This window comes from Neovison vison, chromosome 7 (assembly GCF_020171115.1).
Source record: "Neovison vison isolate M4711 chromosome 7, ASM_NN_V1, whole genome shotgun sequence".
Classification (NCBI taxonomy): Eukaryota; Metazoa; Chordata; class Mammalia; order Carnivora; family Mustelidae; genus Neogale; species Neogale vison.
The window spans coordinates 13,350,109-13,364,499 of NC_058097.1; the positions used below are offsets into that span (position 1 = coordinate 13,350,109).

A 14,391-nucleotide genomic window follows, 5' to 3' on the forward strand; every position below is an offset into this window, starting at 1 on the left:
CGGGCTCCCTGGGAGGAGCCGGGGGAATCGGGAGGCCAGGTCAAGGGTGGTGGGGCCTGATTCTCGAGCTCTGTGTGCCCCTGCTCCCCACCGCCAGGACGGGAGCGGCTACATCGACGAGAACGAGCTGGACGCCCTGCTGAAGGACCTGTATGAGAAGAACAAGAAGGTGAGCCGCGGAGCCCCGAGGCCGAGGGAGCGGGCCCTGGGGCAGGAGACAGGCTTCTGAGGGAGGGGGAAAGGCCTGTGGGGTGCGTTCGCTCTCCTCTGATCACCCATAAGTAGGCAACGGCAGTGTGGGGGCTGTTGTTTGGTTTCTGGATGGATGCTCCGTTGACGTTTCTTTCAACTGTAGTAAAACCCCCTTCGCACAAAGCTTCTTCCCCATTTCTGAGCAGCCCTCAGCAGTGCTGAGGACACCCACACTGTAATCACCACCCGGTCCAGAACGCTCTTCCTCTCGCAAAACCCAAACTCCGCGCCCAGCAAACAAGAGCTCTCCAGCCCTCCCTCTCCCAGCCCCCAGGCCCTCAGGCCCCGAGACCCCCACCAGGCTACCCTGTCTACAACTTGACTGCTTTCGGCACCTCCTACAAATGGTGGCATCCAGGTCCTGTCTCTGTGACAGACCTACCTCAGCAGAACGCCTTCCAGGTTCACCCATGTTGTGGCAGTGCCGACATCCTTCCTTTTTAAGGCCGAGTAATATTCCAGGGTTTGTGTCCAGCACTTTCTATCTGCTCAGCCATCCCCAGACACTCAGGGTGTCCCCACCTGTTGGCCCTCTACAGTGTTGCGATGATAAGACGCTGGCAACCTAACCGCCATCGGAAAAGACTTTCCCCACAAAGAGAGTTGGGGGAACTTCCAATAATAATAGATGTTCATTGAATTTAAATTTAGCAAAAAAAAAGGGGGGGAGTGATTTGGGAAAGAAGGGGCCGGTGGGAGGTGAAGGTGAAGATATTTCTCCCTCTGCCCCTCCCCACTCCGTGTGTGCATGTGTGCTCTTTCCCTCTCAAATGAATAGATAAAATCTTGGAAAAATAAATAAATAAATGCAGAGTCTGGAGGTGGGCAAGAGGCTGAGGAGCCACGTAAGCATTTGTTCCCCTCAAAGAAAAGGCAAAAGGTGGGGAACCAAACTATTACTTTGCCTGGTGGTGTCGCTTGAAGGATAGACCCCAGGCGGATAGACCCCAGGCGGATAGACCCCAGGCGGCGGGCTCATCCCAGGCCGGAGGGCCGGCGGCAGCAGGGGGACCAGGAGCCCACGGCTCTCTTAGCAGCCACCTTCCTTCACCTCCTGGGATGCCTTTCTCTAAGCAAAGGGTTTTGCTGTTTTCTTTAATTAGATGATAAACACTCCATACTTCCTCACATTACCTAACCGCCTTGCCTGCCAGGAACAAGCTAAATTTACTGCTCAATTTCAGGGAAAAAAAAATTCACTGCAGCCTGAATCTGTCTCCCCTGCCACTTGCTTGCTTTCTGACCGCTTCATCTTTGTCCTGAATATCATGATTCATTTCTTTCATCCTACATTTTTTTTTGTTACCTACAAATGCTTTCTGAAAGAGGCAGAAAATAAATTATAAGTAAACACATGCTTCGTAGGAAGAAGGATATCTTCACTAGGTGTTTGAATTCAGCGGACTCCTTCCTGGCAGCAAACTTTAGGAGAAAATTATTTATGCAACCTTATGTGTCCAAGGAATGTTGGCATCCTAGTGGAAAATATCTTCAACTGTAATTGTATTAATGAGGCATCATTATTCTCCATGTGGTCCTGCTCGACACCTGAGGTTGATCGACCCTGAAGGCAAGCATTAAATCTTGGGAGTGACCTCAATTTTCTGCTCTTCACCTAACTTTTTTTTTTGTTAAGACTAATTTATTTGAGAGACAAAGAGAGGGAGAAGGCCAAGGAGAAGCAGACTCCCTGCTGAGCTAAGACCCCCCCCCAACACTGGGCTCGATCCCAGAACCCCAGGATCATGACCTAAGCCGAAGGCAGATGCTTAACCCAGCTGAGCCCAGGTGCTCCTAGGTTCTTTCTTAATTACCGCAAAATACAAATCCTACAGCCGCACAGGTTCACTCAAGATGTAGAAACAAAAACAGGTGTTGAGGGTTAGGAAGCAACTCTGAAGGTTGGAGAACAATGATACAGTCATTTACCTGGGAGTCTTCCACCTGCCCTAAGTTCAGGATGTGGCCCCTGGGGATGGAGAGCAGGAACCAGTAGAGAGAGCCACAGGATTGGAAACAGCACCTGTGCTGGGAGGGGAGCGGGCCGTGTTCTGTGAACCCACATGGCAAGTGACATTCCATTTGGATGGAGCGAGGTCTCGGACATGGTTTCTGAACAGATTCATGTTTGAGGTCCCTGAGGGACAGGCTGGTGCCATCAAACCTCAGTATTTTTTTTTTAAGTTTTTTTTTTTTTTTTTTTTTTTATTTGACAGACAGCAATCACAAGCAGGCAGAGAGGTAGGCAGAGAGAGAAAGAGGGAGAAGCAAGCTCCCTGCTAAGTAGAGAGCCCGATCAGGATCCCAGGACCCTGAGATCATGACCTGAGCCGAAGGCAGAGGCTTTAACCCACTGAGCCACCCAGGCACCCCAAACCTCAGTATTTCTCACCACTCCTGGGGCCACTGCAGCTCACTAAAGCCTTCCTCAGCTTCAAGCAGAACTTCTAGATAGAAAGTGAGCACAGCCCTCTCATTGAATCGGCGTGGGGGGCGGGGTGGTTCTCCAGCTCCATGTTGATATATGGAGTCCCTTCCTTGGCTCCTAATTTTTTTTTAAGAGTTTATTTATTTATTTAACAGACAGAGATCACAAGTAGGCAGAGAAGCAGCAGAGAGAGAGGACGAAGCAGGCTCCCTGCTGAGCAGAGAGCCCGATGTGGGGCTCGATCCCAGGACCCTGGTATCATGACCTGAGCCGAAGGCAGAGGTTTTAACCCACTGAGCCACCCAGGCGCCCCCTTGGCTCCTAATTTGAATGGTGGATAGTATAACAAACTAGGTGGTATTTGCAGGGACATCAGACCTTTAGGGAAGATGCTCCCCAAAGCTAACGATGCTTGCAAAGTGCCTTTGGGGTGGCTGCTGGCACAGAACCAGGAATCAGTAACATGAGGGAATGTCCTGGGACCCCGTAAAGGCCTGACCTTTGAGCACTCAAAAAAGAGGTGACTGAGGACAGGCGAGCCAGGCAAAGAATTACATAGACTCGGGAGACCAGGGATATTGTGGCTGTAGAGTTGGTCCAGTCCTTTAACAAATACCATAGTTTTTATGCTTCCGTTTTTTCATTAGCTGAATGGAGATAAACACCATCAGCCTGAAGGGGTGGTGAAAAAAGGAAAAGAATGAGAGAGAGAGGAAGGGAGGGAGAAATGAAGGGAAGGAGCGAGGAAGGAAGATCTGCCAACATTTTCAAGACAAGAGGAGGGAAGAGGCAGGGGAGGGAGGAAGGGAGACAAAAAGATAGTGTACGTGATGGTTCCGCTGTATGTTAGACCTATTGGCTATCTGTACCCCAATCAGTTATTGTAAAGCATGTATTCGACCCAAGGCATATTAGGTATTGATGTTCTAATGTTGGCCTCCATTTTACACAAGACAGTGGCCCTATGTCCATGGCTCACCTGTCCTCGTGGCCTCTGAATGGCCACAGAAGCCAGTGAACAAGAAGTAGGCCGGACAGCTTTGCTGCTGGGAGGCGGCAGGAGTTAGGATTCCTTGTTTAAATGGGGGAGGTTTGGGAAAGTATTTTCCGTGGGGCCGGGGGACAAAATCAGGGAGCTTCCCTGGTGCTCGCTTCCTCACCTAAAAGGACCCACAGCGAGTACCAGAGCCCCAGCGAGAGGAGAACTTGATACAAGGCATGCAGATAGGGACGAGCCGATTTGGGAGGGCGCGCTGTGTGCCAGGGGCCGCACTGCCCGTCGTTTGCGTTCATTCCCTCAGCTAACCATCCTAACACCTCAATGAGGCAGACGCTGGTAATGTACCCATTTCACAGATGAGGCAGCTGAGCTGAGACTCAGAAAGGTTGACTGCTTTCCCCAAAGCAAGGCAGCCTTGCTTTAACGCAGGGCTTTCGGCCTCCAAAGCCCACGTTTGCAGGGATGGGAGAAGAGGAGCCTTCTGGTGGGTGTGTCTGTGAATGCGCAGAAAGGACGCTCCACTGGAGCCATCCAGTGAGGGGCTCTTTCTCTCTCCGTGTGTCTCCTAGGAAATGAATATCCAGCAGCTCACCAACTACAGAAAGAGTGTCATGTCCTTGGCTGAGGCGGGGAAGCTCTACCGCAAGGACCTGGAGATCGTCCTCTGCAGCGAGCCCCCCATGTAAAGCGGGGTCGGGGGCTGTTTCTCCGCCTCCCCCAAACCCTGCCCCCGCTGCCCTGCCACTTCTCCCCGGACCCCCGAGATCGTGAGCACCCCTCCTCCGCCCCTGCCGCCTGCACCCACCAGCCTGCAGAACAGGCGAGAGGAGAGGAGAGGAGGGTGGGTTGCTGACGGGCCTCCAGGAGCCCTCTCCAGCCTCCCCGGACCTGACCCGACCGGCACGCTGCTCTGCCCACGGAAGTGCACCACCCTAGTGGGCGGTGGGCGGGGACATGGGCGGAGCTTCCCTGCCCCTCTTCGCTGTGATGCATGAGCTCCTCTGCTGTATGATCCAGGCTTCTCTGTCCCACCGAGCAGACTCTTCCCTCCCACTCCCCTCTGCCCGGTGCCACCGACCCACCCAAACTCCCTAGTTCCACCCACCACCTCGCTAATGGCATAGCTGTCTTCTCAGAGTCCCTGTTCGTGGGTGCTGGCCCTTTGTCTTCTGGACTCAGCGTGCTCCTTTGCTCTGTGGGTTCCTTGTCTCCTTGTTTACCAAAGAAGAGTTTACAGACAATAAAGTGGAAACGTTCTGCGTGGAAGCTCACCCAGTTCTAGTCAAGTGGTCAACTTCTCTCTGCCGGCAGCAGCTCTTGAGGAGAAAAGCGCCTGTCCTATGGGGTGGGGAGGGGGGAGCCATTGGGACCACCCAACTGGGGAGTAACCACAAAAAGCAGGGGCATAGGACCCCAGGACTCTGGGCTGAAATGTCCCTCTGGAATGACTCTGGAATGACCCTCGTCATTCCCTGCCTGTCTCTTCACCAACCTGTCCCTTCTTTGCTGCATGTCTGTCTCTTCACCTCTGAGATAATGGCAGCAGTGATCCCTTCCCTGAAAGCAAAGTGCCCCGTATTATGCTAAATGGTGGACCTGAGGTATCCCCCACTCCTTGGAGAGAGGTGCTGTGACCGCCTCTACTGCACAGAAAAGGAAACTCAAGATTGAAGAGGTTAAGGAAGAGCCCCACGTCTCATTGCCAGTGTGGGGGCAGAGCCAGGGCACACTCCCACACACTGTACCCACGTTCTCTCTACGAGGGACACCGGCTGGGTGTGGCAACAGTGGGACCAGGTGATGTCCTCCAACCTGGGGACACCTCCGACCAGGAGGTCTAGACCACCACAAAGCCAACCTCTCCTCCTCGCAATGTAATGAGCCCCACCACTCCTCAGATGCCCCATGGCAGGGGGCCAGCCTGGCCCAGGCATACACAGAGTTGAGATCCTAGAATACAGAAATAACTAATTTTTTAATGCAATCATTCATGGTCTACAGGATGCATTTTGACATATTTAATGCTGCAGGAATCCTATGCAATGGATCCTATTTTCAGACGGAGAACCTCCTCGGTGAGGCCCACCCTGATTAAACTGTAGCCACTGCACCCCATCACCCCTAGTTCCTCCAGGCAGCATTTTCCCCCATGGCACCATGAGCATGTGACCTGGTGTGTGTTCCGGGCGCTCCCTCAGCCAGAGCGGGAGTTCCCGAGGGCGGCAAGCTCCCACTGCCCATGCCTGCTCCACTCACACACCTCGAGCCCATTCCTCCCAGCGTCCCCACCCAGTACCCCAACACTGTCCTGCGTTAGGGGCCCCCAAAGATGTCAGGACGTACTCAATATGTCCTCTTACCAGGCAAAGGGGAATTAAGGTCCTGGAAGGAATTAAGGCTGCTCATCAGCTGACTTTAGGGAGATCACCCCAGTGCCCCAAGTAATCCCAAGGGTCCTTAGGTGGCAAAGAGGGAGGCAGAAGTCAAGGGAGGCACTGTGGGAAAGGTTTGGCCATCCCAGGTGGAAGCTGGAGGCATCCAGAAACTCAGCGAAGCAGGAAAAGAGATTCTCCTCAGAGCTTGCAGAAGCCCCTCGAGGCTTTGACAGCAGCTCATTTTGGACTTCTGGCCTCCAGAGCGGTAAAATAGTAGCGTGGGCTGTTTTAAGGCCCAAGTCTGTGATAACTGTGATAAATACAGCAGCAAGAGCCTATGAGTCCACTGCAGACACACAAGGTTGCCCAGGTCCAAGAGCCGGAGGCTTCCTCGACCGCCAGCTGGGAGTTCCTGGCTGCCCCAGGACTCTCAGGGACTCACTCAGCTGGTTCCAAATCTGGGAAGTCCTACTCAGCTTTCAGAGAATGTGCCCGCCCTGATGCACTGTCCCCTCCTGCGGGGACGGGAGTCCTCCAAACCTGGCAGACACCTTAGGGGCGCAGGTCTGTCTGCCACGGCTGAGGAGCTGAGCAGCCCACGCTGACCCCCGGCAGAGGCAGGAAGACACCAGAAAGTGTCTGCGAGCAGCGAACAAACACAAAAAAGACGGACATCACTGGGGCACCGGAGTGGCTCAATTGGCTTAGCATCTGAGTCTTCATCTCAACTCAGGTCTTAATCTCAGGGTTGTGAGTTCAAGCTCCAAGCTGGGCTGCACCCTGGGCAGGGAGCCTACTTGAAAACAAACACAAGATTGACATCGCTAGCCACTGGCGGGATGAGATACCATTACACACCAGCGGGGACCAAGTACCGTTTTTAAATGCCTTATTTCTGCTTCGAAAAGCAGAGTCTACTAAATTGTGTGAATTACAGGGAGCCCGAAGAAGAGAAGTCTTCCCCACAGAACCAGAAAAATATAGAGCCACAAGACATTATTAGTTTAAACACAAAAGCACAATAAAATTCCCACATCATTTCATGCAGTCCTATGTAATCCATTCTTGTTCCACTGGAGCTTGGATTAGCGGTCTGCTTTCAGGACGCCTTCTTGCTTCTGGAACAAAGAGAGTTCTGGAAATCCTGTTGCGGCCCACAGGGCTAGTCGGAAAGCTGCTCTAGCGACATCTGCTCAGAAGCCCGAACCCTTGAGTCTATTCTTTCAAGGCGGGATGGTTGGAAGTACCTGGTACAGTCATTCTTCATGAGGCTATAGGACTGTCCCTTGTCTCAGACACACAAACTGCATCCTGGGGCTTAGAGCAGAGCCCCCGGGGAAACGTGTCCCAGAACAAGTTGTACAGTGTTGCCCCAGAACGCCTGTATGACAAAGCCTGTGAGCTGTGGTTTGTCTATTACTCTCACCAGGATCACCAGAATGGGGAAGAGCACATGTCTCTATCTGAGGACAGTGCAGAACCATTTCCTAAGACTTTAGACGGGCGCTTCCCCTGAGGGTACACACACATGTGGGCAGTGAGGGCACGGACAAATCTCCAGGGACTTCCCATCACTCACACTCACAGACTCACAATTCTTCTAAAATATTTACACTCACATTTCATCCATATAAGCTTAACTTCAGGAAGGAAGAACGTGTCTTCTGATCTGACAACTCCTCTAGTACAAATCTTATGACAGCAACACTTCAAACCAACCTAATAATTGCTAGAAGCCCTCTTCTAATAAGGAGCAAACCCAAATCTTCGTGATTTTCCAGGACTCCTCTGGGGCACCTCAAAGACCACTGCAGGTGTAGAAGATATCCTAAAAAGTTCCCTTTCCTCTGTTTTCTTTCCTCCTCTACTTATTAAAGTATTTGAGAAGGCAAACATCTACAGAGTTGTCAGATGAGATTTGGACACCTGGTTAACATACGATCATGGGCGCCTGAGAAATAACCCGTTGGTCACCCAGGTCAAAAAGTGCCGACTGTTGAAAGTAAACAGACACGGGGCTAATGAGAAGCCCTCCGTCCCCATAAAAACTAGCACACAGTGTTCACAGCAGCATCATTCATAATAGCCAAAGAGTGGAAGCAAGTCTAATGTCCATCAAGCAATGGACCAACAAAATACAGTACATCCATACAAGGGGATGACTGGAGAGTCGCCCACAAAAGGCAATGAAGTGCTGACACGGCTACAACACGGATGAACCTAAAAAATGTGACACTGCGTAGAAAAGGCCAGACAAAAAAGGCCCCATCTTGGGCGATGCCACGTATACCCAGAGGCCAGGAGAGAAATGGAGTCATGGTTGCCAGGGGGTGGGGAAAGGGAACCTTAACAGGGAGCGGCCACTAGTGGGCGCAGGGTTTCATTTTCAAATCGGGAGCTGGGGAATTAATTAGGGCCCTAACAATCAGGAATTCATTAATTAGGAATTAATTCTGTCTGTAATCAGGCAGAATTAGAGAGTGGGGAGGGCTGCACAACCTAATAATATACTGAAAACCAAGGACCAAAAATAAGTGAATATCCTCTTCGTTTCCTTAAAAAAAAAATCCTTATGGATAGTAAAATAAACAGGAAATGCCTGTTTATATACATATACATATGGCATGTTCATAACGGATACGTTTTTGGCTTTTTGTGCTTTAAAATCACCTATCCTACAACCGGACAAATTCAACATAAAGCACCAAAAAGTGTTCTGGTAAGACACAGTCTCTGCTAGAGACTCTGCTAGAATAACCTTCCATACTGCAGGCAATGATCAGTAAACCAGGGAGGCAAGCCCATCAAACCTAGCAAACTTTCCTACAATACACTACATTTCACCATTTCTCTTCAGATGCAGGTTTTATAAAGCAAGACAAATGAAATTCACTTTACAAACTTTACCCTTCATAGTATCCTTCTGGATCCTGGAACAAACGGACACCGTACTACAGGGCAAGGAGTCTGCAGGGTCAAAACTATTTTCATAATAATGCTAAAATATTATTTATCTTAACTTGCAATGTTTTCACCATTTCTATTTGCAAATGAATAAAAAAAATTTGTAAACGTCTGTTTTGATTTCTAATGAGGCAAGTATCGATAGTTTTAACCCACTTAAACAAAAGCTCTTGGGGTAATCGCAATACATTTGAAGAACGTAGAGCGGGAGACTGCACCTTAAAACACAGTGCTAAAGGAGGAAGGAAACAGAATAAGAAATGGCGTAACAATTTCATCTATGTGAACTAAATGTGCTTATACACAAGACAGTAACGATGTTTTGTTAGAGCATTAAAAAAAAAAAAAGGACCCCCACTGAACATCCCAAATGGTTGTCCCCAAGGGGGATGAATGGCTGTGGGAAATCTCACCCCAAGGGAGTGCGACACCAAGAGAGGAACCCGGCATAGACCACTGATAATGACCTGCCAGGAATTGAGAAGTGTGCTTACAGGAACCCTCTGCACGTGGGAGGGGAGGATCCCAAGCCCCCACCCCCAAAACAAAGTACCTCTGGGCTCCCCCACTGAGCTGTAGCTGCCCAGGACAGAGCAGACACCACACACAGACCCTCTCATAGGCTCCAGCACTACCTCCTTCCTAAAGACATATCACCTATAGGCAGTTTTTCCAGCAAATCCACGCACAGTAAAGAGCAGGGAAACATCCACACCCACAAGCTGGGAGGGATTAGCTCCCAGGACAGGGAAGGCAGGTCGGGGTAGGGAGAGAGCTCAGAGGTCCATGCGAGCATCTTCACTATGTTCAGACCACCTCACTGGTGACCGGAGCGTTGGTTCAGTTGCAGGGATGAGTGCGGGAGGGCCAGCCAGTGGGGAGGCCCGCGCAGGAAGCCTCCGCCATCCCGTTCAGCGGACGTTTTTAAGGTGCGTGAGTTAAGAATGTCATGGTGCCCAACTGGGGGAGGTCGTGGGGGTTAGGAAAAAGCAACCCAGCAGAGACACAAAGAATCCTGACTGGAGGGCCGGAGGCTGGGAGAACAACGCTCTTCAAAAGGCGCAGAGTAATCCACACGTTCAGGGCCACGGAAAGGAAGGTACCAAAGGCGGCATGCTCCCGTTGTGTGAAAACAACGAGAAAACCATCACGACAACATCAAATAAGGAGCTGGTTTCTGCTTAGCCAGTGCCCTGACCAGGAGGAAACTCACCAGTTGCCAAAGCAGCACATTCCGCTGTCACTCAATTGGGTTCTGAGGCCTGTCACTGGCTAACAACCATTCTCCGGGGGGTTAACTACAACCAAGAGTTGTGCTGCACCCATGCGGGGGGTGACAGAGCCAAGAACCAAAGCGCACCTGTCCCCGCGTGCCCGGAGCTCCCAGTCTGATGAGATGGCGGATGATCACACGGATGTTCTTGCCTTGAGTCCCATACAAAATGCCTAATCTCGCCCTCCTCATCCCATTGATTTTAAGACGGCTCCTTCCCTTCCCATCCACACCCACCCTCTACCCCCCCGCTCGTCAACCCCCGCCTCTTTCCACAGCTCCCTCACCGAACTGCCCCTGGTCAGGACGAACCACGTCAGTGATTCGTAGGGCCCAGTGCTAAAAGAAAACACATGGCTTCCTTCTTCCAAAAATTACGAAGAATTTCAAGACAATGACAGCAGAGCATTAAACCAAGCAGAGGGGGCAAGTCCCTGAAGCCAGCGCCCGCCCCCCATCCCCACCCCACCCTGCCCCTCTGGGACACAGAGAGACCAGTGAGCTGCTGACCACCAGCCCTGGGCCTTACAGGACAGACCTGCCTGCAACACCCGGTCCCGGGCTCTCACCACTAATAGGACCCAGAATCTCACGGACTCCCCCCCTCTTTAAAAGGGATCGATACAATTTGTTAGAGCAGAAACTGCAAACAGATTTTAAAGGGTTAAAGGAAAGCAAGGTTTTGGAATGGTAATTTTAAAAACCAAAGTGAAGTTCAGAAGGGTTCTTCCCCCCACAACAAAATCCAGCTCTAAATCACAAAAGGCGGGCCCTGGCTTCAGGGCGGAGCAACCCCCAGGGGTTACTGTCAGCGCCCCCGGAAAGGAGAAAATGAAGGTGAAACTGAAGGCAGGGACCGACCGCCTAGAGGGCAGAGTCTTAGTCCGTCTCCAAAGGTGGCCTGAGTCCTGAGAAGCCGGGCTGCTGCTTGCGACCCCCTTTCCGGGGCCACTGTTTCTTTGGCCTCTGGTTTCGTGAAAAATCACTGAAGTCAGGAGACACTCCTCAGAAGGCAGGATATTGCATCAAAGACCACACAGCTGAAGCCACAGCTGGATTAACTGGGAAGAAGCGGAAGAGCCAAGGGCAAAAGAAATGGGCCCCCAAAGGTGAGGAGGCTACAAAAGCTCCGGAGAGTTGACACGTGCACCGCATCCCTCCACCAAGGAGGCTGGACAGGAGTCCACATCCTCGGGGGCGTTTACCCTGGCTCACACCGCCAACCCCCTCCCCCACCAGCGTGCAGTTCACAATGAGTCAGAAAGCAGTTTTATCCCAGGCTGAGAAAAGACAAAGTCTGATGATCGTGTCTGATCATGATCACCCCAAGACAGAAATACTGTCCACCCTGGCTTGAAACGGGCAGCCTCCTTCTCTTCCACCAGGATAGGGAGGGGCCACCAGGGTGTAGCAGGAAGAACAAGGAAGAATAGGTAGGGTTCAGACACTACCCAAAAATCGAGAAGAACATCACACAAGCCTTCAGGAGGCCGCTGGCAGCGGGTCACGGCCCTGCAACACAGAGTCGGGAAGAAAGAGAGTGGTTTGAGAAAGAGGCAGCCGTCCAGTCCCCCGCGGGACCATGGGGCCGGCGGCCAGAACTGCGAGAGGGCATGAAGCAGCGAAGGAGGCAGGTGCTCCCTGCCCTGGGTGACTGCTCGCATGGGGTAGGAAGGCAGCACCCCGCAGGCCCTAATGAAGTCCACGGGCAACACGTCATGTCCACGCACGGACAACCCAGCAGGAAGGGAAAAGAGCAGAAGCTGCTTGAGGAAGGGAAAATGAACCAGCAGGAAATCCAGGCCCTGGAGAAAAAACTAAAAAAAAAATAAACAAAAGCAAAAAACCACCATCAAGAAAGGTCCTGTAAAATTTACAGTTGCATTTTAAACAGGAAAGCCATGAAATCCCATCCATGGCACAGGACACTACAAGAGCTCCTGCCACAGAGATGGGAAGCTTCCAATCGGAGATATGTTTCAGGACAAACACACCAAGATAGAAAGAGAGTTTCAATAAACAGTGTCCCTCAAAACAGCTCCAAGAAGTAAGCAGTCACCAGAAACTTCCTGGAAGGCGCCCTCAATGACCAGAGAGCTCCTCTGGCCCAGCTACCATAACAGGTGGGGTCTGCCTCTTGGCATCGGAAATAAGCCAACCCACAGGGTCTTCTTGCTGAAGGAGTCCAACCTGGACTGGGAGCCCCAACACTGATTCCTAGGGGTCATCTGAGGCCTTGAGGGCACGGCAGGCCTCCTCGCTGGCCCAGCTGGGGTCCCACCAATAGAGGCAAGAAATCCTCCCCTCTGAAGAGCCGGATGTCACAGGCCACCTGCTGTTTCCATCGACTCCACGACTTCCAAGATGGAGATGCCCAGCCCACTGGGGACAGAGATCACCACCCCACCCAGAAGGACCTCCTGTCCTTCCCTCTGTTTAGAAAGCCCACAGTCCACCAATTTTGAAAAACCCTTAGCCAGGATTTTCACTGGACCCCATGTGGACCGTGCACAGGAGGAGGCAGACAAACGAAGGCTCAGAACCTGTGGTTCTCCTTAGACCTACTGAGAAAACACAATCTGCACCTTCCCCAAGTAAGAACATGCTTTTGCCCAAGAGGGTGCATGCAGACAACAATCTGAGGTTTGGGGGTTCAAAAAACTGTCTAAGCACTACAAAGACCATCACTCAAACTGCTTCTTTCCAGCGCCAGCAATGAGCCAAACCGTAAGATTCTCCTCATGGTTCACTGGAGGAGCTTAGCCTCCACCAGAGTCCAGGCCTGCAGAGGAAGCCCCCACAGCTTGTCCTAGGCCTGTCTGAGGTCTCGGGCTCCTGGCCTCATCTCTGTGCTTTGCTGAAACCCTTCACTTCGGCAGGCAGGTGCAGGAGAACCACTGTGTCACAGTGTCAAAGAGGACCCAACTCGGTGCCCACAAAGATGGCCAATCCAGGGCCAACCCCGTCATCGTCTGCCCCATCCGTCCTCCCTGGCTCTTCTAAATGAGATTGTGGCCCCACCAGAGGAGACCGGATCCACTCTAGCATCAGCTAGACCGTCTACACAGAAAGATCGTCTACACAACAGCTTTACGTGGTTAGGGCGATTTGCACCATAACCCTTGGTGTTAGCTTGTCTGGCTTGAAGAAACTTCCTCTCTGAGGGGCCCATTTGCAACTAACTTCATCACAGATATCCCTGCCCTGGGGCTGCCACGCCCATCTGCCAATCATGAGTCTCCTACAGCTCAGGCTGGGATGACCCACAGCATCCACTTTGTCCACACGGAACAGCATCCAAGTGCATTCTTAAGAAACCCCGCATTTGCTCTGCCCCAAGCCATCTTGATGCCTTCCAAGCAGCCAGCATCCTTGCCAGGGTGCACACACCTTAACGGACCCTACATGTCTCCGTGTAGGTTCCATCTATCCTGGTACAGCCATGGTGTCCCCAGGCGCTGGTTGGAATCTTAATCACCATGCCCACAGGACCAGCTGTGCAGATGACAGCCCAGGCCACCAAATACAAAGGGGACTCAAATGACCACACTCCGTGCTACGGACACACACCTCGGCGAGCTGGACGCCATGCTGCTTCTGAACCCGCGTGTTACTGACAAGACCCCCCAAATCCCACAGGGCAAACACCAGCCGCTTCGTTTAAGACAATCCGTCACCCAGAGGCGCTCCCGGCTGCAACCCCAATATTTCCAAAGCTTGCTTCTGATGCCCGCTCCTGGGCACCCTGGTCCCGAGACAGGGGGCCTTGGTGCTGGCAAACCCACGGCTGAAAGGACTTGCCCCAAAGCAAGCTCCACAGCATTTAGGAAAAAAACAGGATGCCTCAGCACAAGGGTACCTGTGCCGGGAAACCTAAACAGTGGGAACCTCCAATGCTTCCGAATCCTTTTCCACATCTGTTTCTTGCTGGGTCTTCTCCTTAAAACCCTTCTCTGGCCTTTCCCCTGAATGTGGAACTACCCATTTGAGGTCTGTGGTTTAAAAAAAAAAAAAAAATGTATTCACCACAAAAGAAGATTACCTCAAGATCTTGTTCTCCACAGAATTAACTGTTTCATTTTCATCATAGCTCGGGTTT

The 14,391-nt window shown here is 51.8% G+C and overlaps 1 protein-coding gene across 1 annotated transcript in view; it reads left to right on the forward strand.

The window, feature by feature from the left end:
• Nucleotides 1-4,955, forward strand: part of CALB2 (calbindin 2) — a 28,870-nt gene extending 23,915 nt beyond the window's left edge. The window contains exons 10-11 of the mRNA XM_044260382.1: nucleotides 98-169; nucleotides 4,250-4,955. Of these exons, the coding sequence (XP_044116317.1) occupies nucleotides 98-169; nucleotides 4,250-4,366 (189 nt within the window). The 3' untranslated portion in view covers nucleotides 4,367-4,955. The remainder of the gene's footprint in view (nucleotides 1-97; nucleotides 170-4,249) is intronic.
• The last annotated feature ends 9,436 nt before the right edge of the window (nucleotides 4,956-14,391 follow it).